This window comes from Bos grunniens, chromosome 8 (genome assembly GCF_055505025.1).
Source record: "Bos grunniens cultivar Pamir isolate PY7600 chromosome 8, Bosgru_T2T1.0, whole genome shotgun sequence".
NCBI classification, from domain to species: Eukaryota; Metazoa; Chordata; class Mammalia; order Artiodactyla; family Bovidae; genus Bos; species Bos grunniens.
The window spans coordinates 40,968,502-40,990,551 of NC_141172.1; the positions used below are offsets into that span (position 1 = coordinate 40,968,502).

At 41.2% G+C, this 22,050-nt stretch overlaps 1 protein-coding gene across 14 annotated transcripts in view; it reads right to left on the reverse strand.

Annotated features, from left to right (window-relative positions):
• Positions 1 to 20,267: 20,267 nt before the first annotated feature.
• The window catches only part of SMARCA2 (SWI/SNF related BAF chromatin remodeling complex subunit ATPase 2), a 180,115-nt gene continuing 178,332 nt past the window's right edge, over positions 20,268 to 22,050 (reverse strand). For all 14 annotated transcript variants that reach the window (XM_086415363.1, XM_086415355.1, XM_086415365.1 and 11 more), the window contains one exon: positions 20,268 to 21,190. In XM_086415363.1, coding sequence (XP_086271489.1) covers positions 21,155 to 21,190 — 36 coding nt within the window. In that variant the 3' untranslated portion in view covers positions 20,268 to 21,154. The remainder of the gene's footprint in view (positions 21,191 to 22,050) is intronic.

Below are 22,050 nucleotides of genomic sequence, written 5' to 3' on the forward strand. Positions count from 1 at the left end.
GAATAAGAAAGAAATGGTTCCCTTCCCTCGGGAAACTCATAGGTTGATGGGCAAGACAGGTAAGCTGGTGGAAAATTACAATGTGTGAAAGCTTGGGCAGGATAAGCAAGGCTTCGATGAGAGCACCCAGAAGAGGCACTTACAATGCAGGGAGAGAGTGGCATCTCAGCTGAGGCCTGAAGGGTAAGAGGGAGTGAGCCAGGTGGGCCTGGTGGTGTTGCTAAGAATGTTCCAGACAGAACGACATGTGTGAAGTCTCAGAGGCAAGAGAGATCTTGGTGTACTTAGGTACTGAGAAAAGCCCAGGAGGCCTTGGTTTGGAGGTTGCTGTTTCAGTTACAACAGGGGCTTCAGCGTCATAACAGAGTGAGGTGGGCTTCCACGACCTTTCCAGAGAGGGCCCGTGTGATTGGGCTCCTGCTGCTTATTGCCGGAAAGAAATACAACCCTATAATGATTTTATTTATAAATTTTTCTCCAGAAGCTTGGAATCTAGCTTTTAAAAAAATTAATTAATTAATTTTAATTGGAGGCTAGTTACTTTACAATATTGTACTGGTTTTTGCCATACAGCTTTTTAATGAGAAATCTAGCTATTTTCAAATTTTAATTACTTAAAATTTTTCCTAAACACAGTGTTCACACTCAGTCATGTCTGACTCTTTACAACCCCATGGATGGTAGCCTGCCAGGCTCCTCTGTCCATGGGATTTTCCAGGCATGAATACCGGAGTGTTGGGTTGCCATTTCCTACTTCAGGGGATCTTCCTGACCTAGGGATTGAACCCGCACCTCCTATATTGGCAGGTGGATTCTTTACCATTGCTCCACCTGGGAAGTTCATCTAATATATTTATTCAGTTTGATTGCTTAGCCAGAGGAGGAGGGCTCACCCAAAGATGAATGTGCAGTCCTTTTGACTGTGTCCTTTAAGGAGTGTATAGTCCAGCCCAGAGAAGAGATGCTGAGGGGCAGGTTGGGATTCTAGTTGGAGTACTAGTTAAGAGCTTAAAAGTAATGCTTAAAATTCTCCAAGCCAGGCTTCAACAGTATGTGAACCATGAACTTCCAGATGTTCAAGCTGGATTTAGAAAAGGCAGAGGAACCAGAGATCAAATTGCCAGCATCTGTTGGATCATTGAAAAAGCAAGAGAATTCCAGAAAAACATCTACTTCTGCTTTGTTGACTATGCCAAAGCCTTTGAATGTGTGGACCATAACAAACTGTGGAAAATTCTGAAAGAGATGGGAATACCAGACCACCTGACCTGCCTCCTGAGAAATCTGTATGCAGGTCAAGAAGCAACAGTAGAACTGGACATGGAACAACAGACTGGTTCCAAATAGGAAAAGGAGTACGTCAAGGCTGTATATTGTCACCCTGCTTATTTAACTTATATGCAGAGTACATCATGAGAAACGTCGGTCTGGATGAAGCTCAAGCTGGAATCAAGATTGCCGGGAGAAATATCAATAACCTCAGATATGCAGATGACACCACCCTTATGGCAGAAAGCGAAGAGGAACTAAAGAGCCTCTTGATGAAAGCGAAAGAAGAGAGTGAAAAATTTGGCTTAAAACTCAACATTCAGAAAACTAAGATCATGGCATCCAGTCCCATCACTTCATGGCAAATAGATGGGGAAACAATGCAAACAGTGACAGACTTTATTTTGGGGGACTCCAAAATCACTGCAGATGGTGCCTGCAGCCATGAAGTTAAAAGACACTTGCTCCTTGGAAGAAAAGCTATGACCAACCTAGATAGCATATTCAAAAGCAGAGACATTACTTTGCCAACAAAGGTCCATCTAGTCAAAGCTATGGTTTTTCCAGTAGTCATGTATGGATGTGAGAGTTGGACTATAAAGAAAGCTGAGTGCCAAAGAATTGATGCTTTTGAACTGTGCTGTTGGAGAAAACTCTTGAGAGTGCCTTGGACTGCAAGGAGATCCAACCAGTCCACCCTAAAGGAGACCAGTCCTGAATATTCATTCATTGGAAGGACTGATGCTGAGGCTGAAATGCCAATACTTTGGCCACCTGATGCAAAGAACTGACTCAATGGAAAAGACCCTGATGCTGGGAAAGATTGAAGGCAGGAGAAGACGACAGGAGATGAGATGGTTAGATGGCATCATCAACTTGATGGACATGAGTTTGAACAAGCTCCGGGAGTTGGTGATGGACAGGGAAGCCTAGCATGCTGCAGTCCATGGGGTGGCAAAGAGTCGAACATGACTGAGTAACTGAACTGACTGACTAGTTACGATCAAGGACTCTGGAAGCAGTTGTCCTGGAGACTGGATCCCAGCTCCACTGCTTACTAGATAAGTGATCCTGGGAGGTCACCCCTCTAAGCCTTTGTTTTCTAATTTGTAAAATAAGAAGAATAGTAGTGCCTACATCATAAAGTTATTGTGAATGTTTAAATAAGCCTTTCTTATCTATCTATCCTCTGTCTCTCTGTCTATCTCGAAGCTTAGAGCAGTGCGCCATTTCAAGCAGTTGCAGTCATTACTATTCAAGGAGGACTGGAATGGGAAAGGAGGAAGATGACCTAAGTAGTGAGGCAGCCTCCATTCTGAACTGGAATGCTGGTGTTATGGTACTGTTTTAAAATCCTGGTCTTTCCAAGATTGAATGGAAAAAAAAAGAAAGTGAAAGTGTTAGTCACTCAGTTGTGTCCAACTGTAGGCCGCCAGGATTGAATACAGCAGAATAAATAGAATTTCTTACACTTGGAACTACTTTGATTTCCCTTTCCTCATTTTGTTAGTTCTGTTCACCCTGGTCTGCATTCTTTAGCATATTTAGGAACCCACTACACGTTTCTCAGTCTTATCCAAATCATCATCAAATAGTTAAAGACTTTCAATGTCTCCTCTTGAAGATCTATTTCCCTGGGCCCTGTGTCAGCCTGAGGAAGGCAATGAGTAATGACTATTTCCAGTGTTCTTTCAGGACAGTGAAATGGGCATTAATCTTCTGTGATCACTAAGTGAGCTCTGGGCAAGTAAAATAAGCTCCAGGGCAGATATTTCTTTTAAAGTATTTGGAATTTACACATTGTAAGTACACTTCCAATGGAAGATGGTGAGTGGCTTTCCCATGATGCATCCCGATTAAAATCCTAGGAGCAGTTTGACCTGTGTCGTGTCTCATCCCCCACTTCAGTCTCAGACCTGTTTTCACATCCTTTACAAAACCTTTAAGTTTTCCCTGTAACATCTGGCTCTCACCCTTTTTGTAGCGTTCATCATTTTTGGCTACAATGAATAAACACAGATGGCAAACCACCAGAGTGTTTGATAAGTATGGAACTGCTTATAGTTAAGTTATGATAACAACATAATGGAATACACGCAGTGGTTGGGAAGAATGAAGCAGCTCTTTAGGAACTGACATGAATGTTCTTCAAGATGTGGAAGAGTCGATACCACTTTGCTGCATACAATGCATGTTAAGGAAGAAAAAAAAAAACACAGACTGTCTTATTAACTCTAAGGCATCATCCATTGTAAATGCATTATTATTTATCATTAAGAAAGAAAAATTGTCACCAATCAAAATTATGACACCATAAATTAAAAGAGATCGTGTCTTTTAAAGGTGAAAAAATTAAGTTTTAGAATTGATAAAATCCAACATTTTAGTGTTTACTTTGTATGTACATGGAATATCTCTAGTTATTGTCACAGCCTATAAAAACCTTGGGGCCTGGAGCCACTCTGCTCAGGGGTGGTAACTTTAGATACACATCTGTCAGCCACTAAAGAAGGCCACCGAGTGCGGTGTTCATGTGTTGGTATCTATCTGCTGCATTTATTTACTCTTTTTATCTTGTATACATCCTTTGTACTGATTGCTTGCTAGTTTGGGAATAAACAGAACCAACTTAGAACTAGGCCAGGTTGGGCTTCTTATCCATCCTGTAAATAAGAGATGCTGTATTTTTTATTTGCTCATCCATATGAAAAAGGCCTATGAGTGTGGCACTCAGTAGGTAGTGAGACACCACTTATAAGAGTGTTAAGCTGGATTGTCTCCATTTAATAAGACCCCTGACTGTGGAGGAAGGAGTGGGGAAATGGAGTGGGCACAGGAAGTTCCTGCTTCTACAGGAGATACAAACAGGTAGTGAAGTTTACTCTCCGTGATGCTTTCCCTTGCACTGAGGGTACAGCTTGGCGTAGAATTCCCTCAGTAAGCTGTGTAAGTGAAAGTTGTCGAAGGAGTTACAGGCTGAAAAGTAGGAGTAGACTGAAAACAATGGAAACTGGTCTTGGACTCCAGGAAAGTCTCCCTACTTTAGGCTACTTATTAAGGACTCAGATTCTCAGGAAATGAGAATAGTTACTAGGAAGTCTGGAGAAGGTTTTGGGGACATGTGGGATGATTCAGACCAAAGGAAAGTATGCCCAGAATTAGACAAATTTGGTACAGTCTCTTCCTAACACTGTTATTAAATAAAGAAGCCACATTGTGCCTAAACACATTATACTAGGCTACCCTACTGAACATCAGAGTTTAGCCTCAGTTCAGTTCAGTCGCTCACTTGTGTCTGACTCTTTGTGACCCCATGAATCACAGCACTCCAGGCCTCCCTGTGCATCACCAACTCCTGGAGTTCACTCAGACTCACGTCCATCAAGTCAGTGATGCCATCCAACCATCTCATCCTCTGTCATCCCCTTCTCCTCCTGCCCCCAATCCCTCCCAGCATCAGGATCTTTTCCAATGGGCCAACTCTTCGCATGAGGTGGCCAAAGTACTGGAGTTTCAGCTTCAGCATCAGTCCTTCCAAAGAACATTCAGGACTGATCTCCTTTAGGATGGACTGGTTGGATCTCCTTGCAGTCCAAGGGACTCTCAAGAGTCTTCTCCAACACCACAGTTCAAAAGCATCAGTTCTTCGGTGCTCAGCCTTCTTCACAGTCCAACTTTCACATCCATACATGACCACTGGAAAAACAATAGCCTTGACTAGATGGACCTTTGTTGGCAAAGTAATGTCTCTGCTTTTTAATATGCTATCTAGTTTGGCCATAACTTTCCTTCCAAGGAGTAAGCGTCTTTTAATTTCATGGCTGCAGTCACCATCTGCGGTGATTTTGGAGCCCCCAAAAATAAAGTCTGACACTGTTTCCACTGTTTCCCCATCTATTTGCCATGAAGTGATGGGACCAGATGCCATGATCTTAGTTTTCTGAATGTTAAGCTTTAAGCCAACTTTTTCACTCTTCTCTTTCACTTTCATCAAGAGGCTTTTTAGTTCCTCTTCACTTTCTGCCATAAGGGTGATGTCATCTGCGTATCTGAAGTTATTGATATTTCTCCCGGCAATCTTGATTCCAGCTTGTGCTTCTTCCAGCCCAGTGTTTCTCATTATGTACTCTGCATAGAAGTTAAATAAGCAGGGTGACAATATACAGCCTTAATGTACTCCTTTTCCTATTTGGAACCAGTCTGTTGTTCCATGTCCGGTTCTAACTGTTGCTTCCTGACCTGCATATAGGTTTCTCAAGAGGCAGGTCAGGTGGTCTGGTATTCCCATCTCTTTCAGAATTTTCCACAGTTTATTGTGGTCTACACAGTCAAAGGCTTTGGCATAGTCAATAAAGCAGAAATAGATGTTTTTCTGGAACTCTCTTGCTTTTTCCATGATCCAGCGGATGTTGGCAATTTGATTTCTGGTTCCTCTGCCTTTTCTAAAACCAGCTTGAACATCTGGAAGTTCATGGTTCATGTATTGCTGAAGCCTGGCTTGGAAAATTTTGAGCATTACTTTACTAGCATGTGAGATGAGTGCAATTGTGCGGTAGTTTGAGCATTTTTTGGCATTTCCTTTCTTTGGGATTGGAATGAAAACTGACCTTTTCCAGTCCTGTGGCCACCGCTGAGTTTTCCAAATTTGCTGGCATATTGAGTGCAGCACTTCACAGCATCATCTTTCAGGATTTGAAATAGCTCAACTGGAATTCCATCACCTCCACTAGCTTTGTTCACAGTGATGCTTTGTAAGGCCCACTTGACTTTGTGCTCAGAACTCTTATATTAGCCTATATAAGCTAATATAAGACAGTTGGGCAGTTGGACAGTTGGGCAGAACTGTCCAAAACAAAGCCTATTCTATAATAAAGTATTGACTATCTCATGTAATTTATTGGATGCTATACTGCAGGTGGAAAACAGACTGATCACATGGGTGCAGGAATCCCAGGTGGTGGTGTGCTGTTGCTAAGTCATGTCCGACACTTTGCGACCCATGGACTACAGCATGGCAGGCTCCTCTGTCCTTCACTATCTCCCAGAGGTTGCTTAAATTCATGTTCATTGAATTGGAGGTGCTATCTAACCATCTTGTCCTCTGCCACCGTCTTTTCCTTTGGCCTTCCATCTTTCCTAGCATCTTATACTAGGGTATAAGGGCTTTTTCCAGTGAGTCAGCTCTTCACATAAGGTGGCCAAAGTATTGGAGCTTCAGCTTTAGCAACAGTCCTTCCAATGACTATTCAGGGTTGATTTCCTTTAGGATTGACTGGTTTGATCTCCTTGCAGTCCAAGTGGCTCTCAAGAGTCTTCTCCAACAGCACAGTTAAAAAGCATAAATTCTTCAGTGCTCAGCCTTTTATATTGTCCAGCTCTCACATATGTACATGACTACTGGAAAAACCATAGCTTTGACTATATGGACCTTTGTTGGCAAAGTAATTTCTCTGCTTTTTAATATGCTGTCTAGGTTTGTCATAGCTTTCCCTCCAATAATCAAGCATCTTTTAATGTCATGGCTGAAGTGATTTTGGAGTCCATGGTGATTTTGGAGCCCAAGAAAATAAAATTTGTCACTGCTTCCACTTTTTCCTCTTCTATTTGCCATGAAGTGATGGGACTGGATGCCATGATATTGGTTTTATGAATGTTGAGTTTTAAGCCAGCTTTTTCACTCTCCTCTTTCACCTTTATCAAGAGATTCTGGGAGAACAAGATGGTGGAGGAGTAGGTGGACATGGAGAACATCTCTCTTCATGGATACATCAGGAATACACCTTCAGACACAGAAGTGCATACAGCTGAGAGAGGACAGGAGGACCTGATGAGCAGAAAGGAATACACAGAACCACGCAAAACTCAGGCCTGCGTGGAAGGGAGGCCGAGACCTCAGCACCAGCCATGCCTCCTGCCCTGGAGGCCCCACCCTGCCTTTCCTGAACTCTGAATTGGATCCTCCAGTTGGCCTCCCATCTGTCTGGCCTCAGACCAGCCTGAGCGGAGGCACACGTGGCTCGTCTCCTCATGTTTCAACCCCATCATTCCCCCTCCTCAGCTTCCTTCCTCTCGCCACTTCTGCCCTATGACAATGTGACAGTGTGCTCTGCTGCAGAAACAGATGTGCCTGACTGCACGGGCAGCTTTGATGCTGTCATGGAAAAAAACCAAGAGGGAACAAGAGGCAGAGTGCGTGCCCACCTTGGCCCTGGAACGTGAGCCAGAGGGCTGCACATGCAATAACACAGGAGAACACACCAAAACATGACACAGCCCCGCCCCTTTCAAATGACCAGAGCCTGCAGCCCAACATGGCAGACCCTTCCTTGCTCTCTGGCAGATGCAAGCATTGGTCAGGCTTGCCAAGCTTGAGTTTAAAAAAAAGAAGACCCTGGAGGGAGCTTGTTGAACCTCGGAGTCTGGTCTCAGCCCAAGAACAGAGCCCAAACAGTGGCAATTGTTCTCTCTCATATCCAGCCAAGGAGCCCTAGAGCAGAGAAGGTGGAAGATCTAAGGGGAGCCATGCTTAGGGAAGCCCCAGTTGTGCCTCTTAGGAGGAGTGGGCCTTGAGGACTTGATAACTTGTTTGAATCTCCTATTCCATATCTGTAAAATTAGCCTAATGACACCCCACGGGCTGACTGTATTAAAGGAGAAAATAAGCAAGTTAAAAAAAAGAAAAGGTTCTGTAGATCCTCTTCACTTTCTGCCATTAGAATGGTATCATCTGCATATCTGAGGCTGTTGATGTTTCTCCTGGCAATCTTGATTCCAGCTTGTGCTTTGTCTAGCCTGGCATTTCCCATGATGTACTCTGCATATAAGCTAAATAAGCAGAACAGTTTTGAATCACTCAGTTGTTTCATGTCCAGTTTTAACTGTTGCTTCTTGACCCACATACAGGTTTCTCAGGAGACAGATAATGTGGTCTGTATTCTCATCTCTTTAAGACTTTCCCACAGTTTCTGGTGATCCACACAGTCAAGACTTCAGCATAGTCAGTGAAGCAGCAGTAGATATTTTTCTGGAATTCCCTTGCTTTTTCAATGATCCAGCAGATGTTGGCATTTTGATCTCTGGTTCCTCTGCCTTTTTTAAACACAGCTTGAACATCTGGAAGTTCTCGGTTTACATACTGCTGAAGCATAGCTTGAAGAATTTTGAGCATAATCCTGCTGGCTTGTGAAATGAGCACAATTTTATGTTAGTTTGCACATTCTTTGTCATTGCCCTTCTTTGGGATTGGAATGAAAACTGACCTCTTCTAGTTCTGTGGCCATTGCTGAATTTTCCAAATTTGCTGGCATATTGAGTGCAGCACTTAACAGCATCATCTTTTAGGATATTAAATAGCTCAGCTGGAATTCTGTCATCTCCACTAGCTTTGTTCATAGTAATATTTCTGAAGGCCTACTTCACACTCCAGGATGTCTGGCTCTAGGTGAATGATCACACCATTGTGGTTATCCGGGTCATTAAGACCTTTTTTGTATAGTTCTTCTGTTCTTGCCACCTCTTCTTAATCTCTTCTACTTCTGTTAGGTCCTTATACTTTCTGTCCTTTATCGAGCCCATCTTTGCATGAAATGTTCCTTTGGTATCTCTGATTTTCTTGATGAGATCTCTAGTCTTTCCCATTCTATTGCTTTCCTCTATTTCTTTGCATTGTTCATTTAAGAAGGCTTTCTTATCTCTCTGGAACTCTGCTTTCCCTTTCTCCCTTGCCTTTTGCTTCTCTTCTTTTCTCAGCTATTTGGAAGGCCTCCTCAAACAACCGCTTTGCCTTCTTGTGTCTTTTTTTCTTTGGGATGGCTTTGGTCACTGCTTTCTGTATAGTGTTATGAACCTCTGTACATAGTTGTTCAGGCACTTTGTCTATCAGATCTAATCCCTTGAATCTATTCATCACTGCTACTACATAATCATAAGGGATTTGATTTAGGTAATACCTGAATAGCCAAGTGATTTTCCCTTTCTTCAATTTAAGCCTGAATTTTGCAATAAAGAGCTCATGATCTGAGCCATAGTCAGCTCCCAGTCTTATTTTTGCCAACTGTATGGAGCTTCTCTATCTTAGGCTACAAAGCATATAATCAGTCTGATTTTGGTCTTGACCATTTGGTGAAATCCATGTGTATAGTCATCCCTTTTGTTGTTAGAAGAAGAGTATTTGCTATGACCCTTGTGTTCTCTTGACAAAACTCTGTTATCCTTTGCACTGCTTCATTTTATAATTCAAGGCCAAACTTGCGTATTACTCCAGGTATCTCTTGACTTCCTACTTTTGCATTCCAATCCCCTATAATGAAAAAGACATCTTTTTTTAATGTTAGTTTTAGAAGATGTTGTAGTTCCTCACAGAACCGGTCAACTTCAGCCTCTTCAGCATTAGTGGATGGGGGCATAGACTTGGATTACTGTGATATTGAATGGTTTGCCTTGGAAACGAACCAAGATCATTCTGTTGTTTTTGAGATGGCACCCAAGTACTGCATTTCAGACTCTTTTATTGACTGTGAGGGCTACTCCTTTTCTTTTAAGGAATTCTTGCCCACAGTAGTAGATATAATGGTCATCTGAATGAAAGTCACCCATTCTGGTCCATTTTAGTTCAGATTCCTAAGATGTCAATGTTTACTCTTTCCATCTCTTACTTGACCACGTTCAGTTTACCTTGATTCATGAACCTAACAATCCAGGTTCCTATGCAACGTTGTTCTTTACAGTACCAGGCTTTACTTTCACCACCAGACACATCTACAGCTGAGCGTCATTTCTGCTTTGGCCCAGCCGCTTCATTCTTTCTAGAGCTAGTAGTAATTGCCCTCTTGTTCTTCCCCAGTAGCATATTGGATACTTTCTGACCGGGGGGGCAGATATGACATCTTCCAGTGTCATATCTTTTTGCCTTTTCATACTGTTCATAGGGCTCTTGGAGCAGGAATGCTAGAGTGGTTTGCCATTTCCTCCTCCAGTGACCACTTTTTGGCAGAACTCTTCACTGTGACTTATCCGTCTTGGGTGGCCCTGCACTGCAAGCTCGTAGCTTCATTGGGTTATAAAAGCCCCTTTACCACAACAAGACTGTAATCCATGCAGGGGATTCCTAGGGGGCACAGTGGTAAAGCATCCACTGCCAATGCAGGAGATGCGAGTACGATCCCTGGATTGGGAATATCCCCTGGAGTAGGAAATGCTTCCAGCATTCTTGCCTGGAAAATTCCATGGATAAAGGAGCCTGGGCAGGCTACATCCATGGGGTCACAAAGAGTCAGACACCATTAGCACGCATATATGCATGTGAGTACAGAATGGGTTTAAGGGTATCAGTGTTTACTCTCATGATCTCATGGCTATCTGGGAGCTGTGCTCACTGCTACTGCCCAGCATCATGAGAGAATCACACCATGTATTGCTAGCCTGGGAAAAGATCGGAATTTGAAATATGGTTTTTACTGAATGCATATCACCTTCACACCAACATAAAGTTGAAAAAATTTTAAGTTAAACCATCCTAAGTTGGGACTGTCTGTAGTATTTATTTATATATAAGAGCCATGCTTGAATCAGTATAATATTGAAAACTCTTAAATTGAGTTCTGTTGTTTCTCCACATAAACTAGCCTTTAAAATGCTAGGATAAATATAAATTCTCTGAAATTATTTTAATCTGATTTATTACTATCATGGTGTCCCTCTCTGGTGGATTTTACCCTTAGGGTCACACTGACTCCAGGTATTCCAGTATAATTTGGCATATGCCAAACTTACTCAAAAAGAAGGAAATTGTGGTTTTTCTATTAAAACTCAGTAAACATCTTATAACCTCATCACAGAGAGACAATTTGGAGCTAGTATCACCTTTAGGAGCCTACTTCCTCAAGAGCTATCAGGCTGAGAAAATTCTTTAGGTGCCTGGTAGGAGAGAATAATCTTGTGTTGAGATTCTTGTCAGCTCTCAAGGCCTTGCAGTCCCCAAACTTTGCCTTCTTGGAACATTCAGAGCAGCCCTGACTCTTTACAAAATTCAGTGACAGGAGCAAATATGGGTACTTGATTTTCTGAAGCAGCCTTTTGCATATCCAACTAAATTAAGGAGCATAAGCATCTGCTTTAAATGCAGAATCTCCCTTACAAAGTTAAGGGCTTGAGGGGAAAAAAAGACAAGGTAAAGTACTTTTTAGGATCTTTTCTTTTAAACCTTTCATTTTACATTGGGGTATAGCCAGTTAACAAACAGCGTTATAATAGTTTCAGGTGAACAGCGAAGGGACTCAGCCATACACACACATGTATCGGTTCTCCCCAAACTCCCCTCCCATCCAGGCTGTCACATAACAGCAGAGCTCCATGTGACATACAGTAGGTCCTTGTTAGTTATCCATTTTTTATGTAGCAGTGTGTACATGTCCATCCCAAACTCCCTATCTCATTCCCCCTGTCCTTTTCCCCAGCAACCATAAGCTCATTCTCTTAAGTCTGTGAACCTGTTTCTGTTTTATAAGAAAGAATATTTGTATCATTTCTTTTTAGATGCTGCATATATAAGGAAAGTCATACAATATTTCTCCTGTCTTCAGTCAGTATCACACTCTGTAGGTCCATCCACGTTGCTGCAAATGGCATTATTTCATCCTTTTAAATGGCTGAGTAATATTCCATTGTATATATGTACCAGTCTTCTTTATCCATTCCTCTGTTGATGGACATTTAGGTTGCCTCCATGTCTTGTCTATTGTAAATAGTACTGTGATGAGCACTGGGGTGCTGTAGCCTTTCAGATCATGTTCCCCCCCCCACCCCCCACCCCATATATAGGCCCAGGAGTGGGACTGCAGAGTTATATGGTAACTCTGTAGTTTTTTAAGGAATCTTTATACTATTCTGCATAGTGACTGTACCAGTTTACATTCCCACCAACAGTGTGGGAGGGTTCCCTTCTCTCCATACCCTCTCCAGCATTTATTGTTTGTGGATTTTTTGTGTGTGTGATAGCTATCCTGGCTAGTGTGAGGTGATACCTCATTGTAGTTTTGATTTGCATTTCTGTAATAATTAGTGGTGTTGAACATCTTTTCACGTGCCTTTGGCCATTTGTATGTCTTCTTTGGAGAAATGTCTATTTAGGTCTTCTGTCCATTTTTTGAGTGCGTTGTTAATATTTTATACATTGTTGTTTATGTTATGTTGTTTATATATTTTATATAACATCACAAGCTGTTTATAAATTTTGGAGACCAGTCCCCTTGTTGGTCACATCATTTGCAAATATTTTCTCCTGATCTGTGGGTCATTTTTCTGTTTTGTTTATTGTTTCCTTTGCTGTGCAAAAGCTTTTAAGTAGGTCCCATTTGTTTATTTTTGTTTTTATTTCCATTATTATGGGAGATGGATTGAAAAAGATATGCTACAATTTATGTCAGTGTTTTCTGCCTTTCTTTTCCTCTAGGAGTTTTGTAGTGTCTGGTCTCACATTTAGGCCTTTAATTGTAGAGTCTTTCTTTAAAAGATGATGAAAGTGTTACGAAAATAAGTATCCAGAAGGTTTTACTGAACAAGCATAAATATGACTGAGAAATAAACCTTTGGTTTTTGTCTTTTATTAGAATCCAATGTAATTGGAAGGGAAGTTTTCTGCAGTAACTTTAAAGGTAACTCTACTAATTTTTTTAAAAAGAGATACAAATTATAGAGTGGGTTTTAATGATTTTCTAGAATTATTTATAATGGCATAATAATCCCAACAAGTATCAACTCAAATATCCATTAGAAGAGCAAATATTATCTAAATTATGACACATACATACATGGGTACATCATATAGTTTTGTTTAAAAAAATATTAGTTTCAAAGTGATTCGACCATTTTGCATTCCCACCAGCAAGGCATGAGTTCCAGTTGCTTCATATCCTTGTCAGCACTTCCCATTGTCAATTTTTAAAAATCTTAGCCATTCTAGTGGGTGTGTAGTGGTATTTCATTGTAATTTTATTTTGCTTTTCTTTGACGATGATGAGTATTGAGCATCTTTTCATGTGCTTATTGACCATTCATATATTTCTTTTGTGAAGTGTCTTCAAATCTTTTGCCTCCTTTTTTTTTTTTTTTTAATTTTTTACTGAGTTTTAAGAGATCTTTATATGTATTCTGGGAACAAGTTCTTTTTCAGTTACCTGCTTGAAAGTATTTTCTTCTACTCTATGGGTTGCCTTGTCATTTTCTTAACTGTGTTTTTTAAAGAGCAACAGTTTTTAATTTTAAAGAAATCCATTTCATCAATATTTTATGGTTCATGCTTTTTGTGCCCTGTTTTAGAAATCTTTGTCTAACACAAGATCACAGATTTCCTTCAAATTTTTCTTTTAGAAACATAATATTTTAAGTTTAAAATTTCAGTTCCATTTAGATTCATTCTGAGTTAATTTCTGTGTATGATATGAAGGGTTTGAAGTTTTTTTTCTCATACAGATAACCAGTTGCTATTATTTTTGTAAAGTTAAATTCTCACCACCTAACCCAGTTTCATTCCTCAGCACTCAACTAAGAGGACTGAAAACATATCCACACAAAAATTTGTACAGCCGTGTTTATAGTCAGCTTGTCAAGAAGTGTAAACAGCTCAAATTGCCCATCAGTTAGTGAACGGATAAATTGTGGGATAATCATATTATGGAATAGTACTCAGCAATAAAAAGTCATAGGCTATATATGCAACACGAATAATCTCAATGATACAGGACTTGAAAGCAGTCAGACACAAAGGCTGCATGATGTGTTCCATTAGACGACATTCTAATAGAGGCAACGTGACAGTGACGGCGCAGATCGATGACTGCCCTGAGGCTGGCAGTCAGGGTAAGAAACTGGCTGGAAACGGGCGTGAGAAAACCGTTCAGGGCACAGACAATGTCTGTCATGACGAGCTGTCTACATTACTGGATGTAATTGCCAAAACTCTGTTTGTAAAATGGGAAAGTGTTATTGTGTGTATATCTTAATAAATCTATGAACAGGAGAAAATGGAAAAGGAAGTAAGTGAAATTTTTTAAGAGAGACTCTTCCTGGAGAATTGATACTTTTAGCATTCTGTAATGACCTTCTATAAAAATAACACCTGAGATGCACAATTCATTGAACAGTATGACCCTGTTATTGTACAGGAGACTTATTTTTTTCTTTAAAGTATTTTATATTGGGGTATAACTGATTAATAATGTTGTGACAGTTTTAGGTGAACAGCAAAGTGATTCAGTCATGCATGGATCATTCTTATTGCATGCATACTAAGTCGCTTCAATTAATGTCTGACTTTGCGACCCCATAGCCTGGAGCCCTCCAGATTCTTCTGTCCATGGGATTCTCCAGGCAAGAATACTGGAGTGGGTTGCCATGTCCTTTTCCAGGGGCTCTTCCCAACGCAGGGATTGAACCATTGTCTCAAGTCTCCTGCACTGGCAGGCAGGTTCTTTACCATTAACGCCGCCTGGGAGGCCCAGAAGGAGGGAAGGTCCTTGCCATAGGAGGGTCAGTCATTGAGAAATCCCTGATTTTCAAAGGAGAAACAGCCAACAAGTTTTAGAACAGGGTTGTTATATATTCAGCTAAGACCTTGGCTGTGCTTACATACCAGATGCCCCCACTCATCTCTCCCAGATTCTGAATAAAAATCCTAAACCTGCCCTGGTCCATCCTGTAGAGACAGGCTGTGTGCTATGCAGAATCAACAAATGAACAATGTGGGAAATCACTCCAAAAATAAAAAGCCTTGCACACAGCTTGAGGAGGACCCAAGACGTGGGGGAAAGGGGAGAGGGCTGACTCGAGACAGTGGTGTTTAATTTACGAAAGGACAGAGGCCCAGCTACCCTCAGGACTGCTGCAGGGCAGGAGCTGGCACTAGAGCAACCTGCGTTCCTCTACAGACTTACTGATGTAGTGGTGGGGTCTCGGCGCAGAGGAACTGTTCTGCGGTCCTACGATTAGGTGGCCATGATTTAGTGAGCCCCTGGAGCTGTGACCTTCACAAGTGCTTCTCAGATTGGTTCCCCCAGCCCTTAGGAGAGACAAGAAGGTACTGGAATTGGGTATTGTTATTCTTCCATGTTGGCAAAATAGTTTGCTAAGGGTGGGCCTTGTTAAGAAGATATATTTACATATGGCTACTTTTCTACTCTCTCTGCTCAAAAAGTGAGGACTTTTTTTCTCCTGTCGTTACTGAGAAGCTGCTAGGGTTCCAGGAGGTAAATCTCATGAAAGTGTGGGAACCCTCCTAAGACTGGGCACCCCTGCCATTTTTAACTCTCAAACTTGTCCAACTGAGGCCTCCAGCAATTTGTTAATTATAGATTAGGTTTTCCTGTCCTGGTACTGGGGCTTCCCAGGTGGCTCAGGGGTAAAGAATCCGCCTGCCAGTGCAGGAGGCATGGGTTCAATCCCCGGTTGGGAAGATCCCCTGGAGAAGAAAATGGCAACCCACTCCAGTAGCCTTGCCTGGAAAATCATATGGACAGAGGAGCCTAGCAGGCAGCAGTCCATGGGGTCACAAAAGAGTTGGACAGGACTTAGCGACTAAAAACCAAAAGCCTGGTTCTGGTTACCTGCTGCTGGCCTTCTGCTCCTCCAGGAGGTTGTGATTCTCTGTATCTGCTTGTCTGTCTCTTCAGCTCGAGGGGCAGCAGTTTGCCCTGAACAAACTTCAGTTCTCTGGTGGATCTAAGAAGAGCTGTTGATTTCAGTTTGCTCAGCTATTTTCTTATTGTGTTAAAGGGATAGCTGCCTTCCAGGCTCCTTAAATGCTAGACAAGATTCTGAAGTTTTAAACACTTCTCTCTGAGTGGTAACAGTATCAGTGTTCTGTGTTTTTTTCTGGTACTTTCTGTACCTTTGTACTTTTCTTACTTTCCACATTTTCTACAATGTGCATATATTTATTTTATTAGAAAAAAGGAAAATAAGTGTTCTCAGAAAAAGTTTTAAGTGAATTTGATCCCTGTTGATGTGGAGGAAAATAAGGCAAGTTGCAGAGAATAGTACTGTACTTAAGAAACAAACTGAACATTCAACCCCAGCACAGCTTACTATCTATATTAACATGACTTTACAATTCCGTTGTCATCATTAGCATAATTGAAGTTTTTCAGGAAAACCTTGCCCTGGCAAATAATTATTGTCTATTACATGAGCTTCCTATAAGACACGTCAGCTCTTCAGGAGAAAGCAACATAGTTAATGGATAGCTATGCCCTAAGACTCTTAGATTGCCCCCTCAAAATCCTTACCTTACTCCTTCCACAGTCCTAAACTGTGTATCACAGTTTTTACCCAGTCTTAACCAAAATCAGATTTCAAGAAAATCCAACCTTGACTTTCCTTCTCAAACTACCAAAGCTCAATTAAGGCAGTGGGTTCCCTTACCACAGTAAGCAGTGAGTTCCACTTCATCTTATTACTAGGTTACACTGGTGATAGCTGGGGAGCTGGCCTTTGACGGTGTATGTTTCTCTGTGTGTGTGTTTTAATGTGAGGAAGAACAGGCAGAAGTAATCACATCAAGCTATTAAAGCTGATTGCCTGGTAGGGGTGAATTCCAAATTAATTTTCTTTGTATTTCACTCGTTGTGGTGGACGTATGTCCATTTTATCATCTTGGAGGAGAAATTTAAAGGTTTAACAAGACAATTTAAAATGCGTATTTTTCTGGTGGGGCACTATGAGTCCAGTCTCTCTAAGGTTTATAGTCTCACAGTAAGCATTGCTTCACAGCAGTTATTGAGTTCACAAAGAGGCCTCTGTTGAATGGATAAATAACAAAGTCCTACTATACAGCACATGGAACTATATTCAAAATCCTATGATGAACCATAATGAAAAATATGAAAAAGCGTGTGTATATATGTGTATGAATGAATCACTTTGCTGTACAGTAGAAACTAGTACAACATTGTAAATCAACTACACTTCAATAAAATATGCTTTGAAAAATGACAGAGGCCTCTTTCTAGTATATATATATTTTTAAAAAGAAACCAATGTTTATAAACAGGAATGCTGGTTTTTCCATAGTCTTGACTTAGTTGTCTTGCTTTCTTCAACTTGGAAAACCCCTTTGGAAAATTCTTACTGAAAATGATGCAGAATACAGATACTGTTTTGCATAAAGGGCTTAGTCACTAGGAACATGTCAACTCCACCCTCTGTTAATAAGCTCAGTGTCCTAAACCACACCAGTGATGAGTAGAGCTCACCTGGGCACAGATCTAGCAGTTCTAGACAAACCAGTCGTCGGTTCTTGCCCTGCGCTGCTTCATGTTTGATGACCTCTCCCCAAGTATAACAGAGACTGAAACCCTGCGATTCATGTACTGTATGACAGAATGTGTGAATAAGGACAGAAATGTTACTTTATCTGGTTTGATGTGGCTCTTATTTAGCAAATTTTAAGCAGAGGAATAGACTAGGCCATTCCTCCAGCGTATCTGTAGAGTGAGATTGACTCTTACTATAATATTCTCATGGGAACTACATTTATTCGTAAGGGGAGAATATGTCTCCAGCTTTCTGCTAAGAAGACCAAAAATATTTCCCCCAAGTATTATAGTTTATCAGTCTGAATGAGGTTCAAGTTAAGCACAATTGAAGCTTGCATCCTGGTAACCTATATGACAGAAAAGCTGTGTCAGAAAGAGAAAAAATATTCAGACTTTTCAGTTATTCCCATTTATATTGGTTTTACCAGAATGATGATTGTGTGATGGATGTACATGCCTGTACCAGTGATCTAAATCAGGATCAGCACCACTGTGGCCTCATACTGTTCCCCAAGGATGAAATAATGGGGATTAAGAATCTGATAGCTTTAGCAGTGGTCCTTTGATTTGAGCATGACCAGAATCACCTGGAGGGCCCTAGTGCCATCCACGTCAGCGGGATCTCAGGGGCCTTTAGGATCCAATGGCAGCTGGGTGTAAAGGACAAGGTATTAACCCTTGTGGAGTGGCTTGTCACCAAGAGAAAGAACCAAGGTAGTGGAGGAGCCGAGCCAAGAAAACCAGATAGAGGAAAGTTCCATTCTCAGTCATGGAAACCAAACACCTAAGCCAGGACTCATTTGTAAGCCTGGTAATATCAGCAACTGCCAAACAAAGGGGTACCTGGAGCTTATCAGTAAGATCAGTTCCAGGCTTCACTCACTGGGGAGTTAGGGAAGCTGCAAGGAAGATGGGTTTTGGAGGCAAACAAATCTTAACTTTCAAATTATGCTTTGGGGCACTGGCCATAGCTTCAGTCTCTCCTTTGCATCATCCTTATTTATAGAAAGGGAATAAGAACTATGCCTTCTTCCCAGGGTTCTTGTAATTAAATAATTCTAGTAAAAGATCAAGTACATTGCCTGATACTCTTAGCTTCCTTCTTCTGTTCCTGGAAAACTTTTGCTTTTGGAAAGAACAAAGCCTACCCCTGGGCTCAGCTACTGGAAACAGACAAGGTGGATGCTGTGACCAGGTTAAAAATAGGCGGATGTGCAGATGCCTCTTAGTCACGCATGATCACGTTCCCTGCCAGCTCACTAGTGTTCTAAGAGCCACCTTCTGCCTTTCCTTTCTACTTTAGCCAGGGAGAACAACACAGCAAGACAGCAGGAGAGAAATCAGAGAACATCCTTCACCCATAGACGTCCTAAACCATAAAGACAATGGTTTGGATGGCTTTAGAACAGTAGTGCCTTTAATAGCAAATCATCTCAATAAGAAAAACTAATGTGGTTTATTCTTTCCTGGGAGTCTGCAGTCCTACCGTCGTCAGCAAACTAAACAAGCCAAGAAGGGAAACCAACACATTCTGCAATGCTTAGACTAACTGGAAATTCAGACCTGAGTGGACATTTAGAAAGACAGGAATTTCGCAGGAGGATTGCATTTTGTGTGGGTCAAATTTCCCTCAAGATTCAAAGAAAGATGCATTAGCAGTTCCTCATATTATGAAAGTAAGAATCCCATAGTTCTCCTTAGACATTTCTAAGAAATGAAGTTTCCACCAACTAATGCGTTAGAGACAAGCGAAAATGCTTCCATTCTGGTCCTTGTCATTGGTTAAGAATCAAGTGGGTGGGGGTGGGATGGGATAGAGTAGTCATTAATGAACCCTAGTAGAAAGGTATATGGGCTGTTCATTGAACCAGTCTTTGAAAATGAGCAATTTTCTGATCTTTCTAAATTGATATGAATATAGATTTACTAAATACCAAGGTATAAATCTATATTACCATAGATAGGCATACTTCATTTTACTGCGCTTTGCCTTATTGTGCTTTGTAGATACTGTGTTTTTCGCAAATTGAAGGTTTGTGGGGACCCCCGCCTCCAGCAAGTCTGTTAGTACTACTTTCCAGTAGCGTTTGCTTGCTTCATGCTTCTGTGTCACGTGTTAGTGGTTCTGATGCTTTCTCATTATTATACGTGTTGTGGTGATCTGTGATCTGATTATTACTACCATGACTCGCTGAAGCCTCAGATGATGGTTAGAAGGTATGTATGTTATTTTTTAGACATAATGCTATTGCACACTCAATGCTGTTATACACTTAAGACTATAGTGCAAACTGAACTTTACATGCAATGGGAAGCCAAAAACTCGTGGGACTCACTCTATTGTGCTGTTCACTGTGTTGATCTAGAACTGGACCTGCAGTATATCTGAGGTGTACCTGTGGATTTTCTGGTAAGTAAATAGAAGTTAAACCACTAGAAAAGGTTGAGCAGGGGCTTAGTGTGACTCAGTCCATGGCATCATTAGTCCTGTTATGTAAGTTTAAAGTCACACAAGCAATAAACTCTGCTCCCTTGCAACACACCGGTTCATTCTAGGGGATACTCTTAGTCTTGAAGAATTCTTTTTCCTACCATCTGCACTGTAGAAAGAGCTTGCCTGGCCCTCTGCAGGAGACGCTTACTCAGGCACCAGGGTTTTAATCTCCCAGAACTCAAAAACCAGAGGCAGTGTTTGTTGAGCTCAGTTATATCTTTATTAGGAAAGCACCAACACCACATTCTTGGAAATTACTGGAATTTTATTTGCCTCAGGCTTATGACTTGCAACCAAAGACATTGTGCAAAGAAAGCAAAGATTAAGTACACTTTAGGGAGAAGGAGACGATACACGTTGGTAACATAGGAGATAAGGTTGACAAAAGAAGCCATCCATTACACTATATAGATTGCAATATTCAATAGCGATTTCAACAAAACTTTTTTTTAAATCAAGAGCGAAAAAATTAAGCAATGTTTACAGTAGACATAAATCTTATACAATTCAAAAAGCATTTTTTTTTCAGATCATAGAGCATAAAATGGAAAAATGTCTATGTAGGTGAAGTCTAACTACTGTACATTTATCACCTATTAAAGTTGCTTATATGTACCACAGTGTAAAAAAAAACAATACCAAACAAATAAAAACCTTGAAAATTGCCTGATGAAAAATAAAATAACCAGTGGCTTTTAATGGCTTCTCCTGGTTATCAGTGCTACAAAAAGACAAAAATCTTCTCATTTGAACAGGTGATAAAACCAGGCACAATCAAACTGTTACCAAATTAGACCCACCCATAGAAATATACCATCCACCCACATTTTTTCCATCAAAAGCTTTTTTGTTTGTAATCTTTGAGGCCCATTTGGTCACAATATGTTACAAAGGTTTGTGTATGCGTGTGTGTTTTTTTACACCATGATATCATATGTTTGTCTGGCACTATTCTAAAGCTAGTTTATAGATGATAATGATATAGAAACGACCCAGTGCCCATAAGAGAAATGAACTCACTGGGTAGAGACGAGAGAGGGGAAGAAGGAGTTCCATTCTACCAAGAAAAAAATGTCCGTAGTGATCACTCATCATCAGTCCCACTGGCTTCAGATTGTTCCTAAAAGTAAATGTAGGACAGAAAGACAATAAGCCATGGAGAGGCAATGTGGAAAAGAAATGACATTGTGGAAACAGTTAACCCTGCTAGTAAAGAGGCATCAACAGGCTCTGTGCTGAAAAGGGGAGCTCCTACTTGGAAACCCCAAAGCAGTGCCAGCCGTCTGTGGCAGAGCTGTGCTCTCTTGCAGTTGGGTATGAAAAGTTCACGGCCTATGGTTTCTTTATGGCTCTGCTGGATCTTTGTTGCTGTGCGAGGGCTTTCTCTAGCTGCGGCTCTAGAGTGCGGGCCCAGCACGTGGGCTTACCTGGACCATGGCATGTAGAGTCCTCCCGGAGCAGGGACTGAATCTGTGTCTCCTGCATTGGCAGGCAGACTCCCAACCGCTGGACCACCGGGGAAGCTCATGGCTAGTGGTTTCTATTTTGAGCACTATTGTTAGAAAATCCATGGGCTTCCCAGGTGGTGCAGTGGTAAAGAATCCACCTACCACTGCAAGAGATGTGGGTTCAGTCACTGGGTCAGGATGATCTCTTGGAGGAGGGAGTGGCAACCCGCTGCAGTATTCTTGCCTGGAAAATCCCATGGAGAGCAGGCTACAGTCCATGGGGTTGCAAAGAGTCAGATATGACTGAGCATGCACACATTGGCAAGGGAGAATAAAGTACTGTGCCTTTGATTTTAGGATTTTAAATGTATTTGAAAATGCTTGTGTCAAGAGTTCAGGCTGGGTGGGGTGGGATAAGAATGCTAAACTTTTCTCAACAGACCTCAATGGCAAATATGTTGAAGGAAAATCAAACTAGCATACATTTGAACATGGAAAATTAACTTTCCAGAAAGCAAAAGAAGGGGATTGC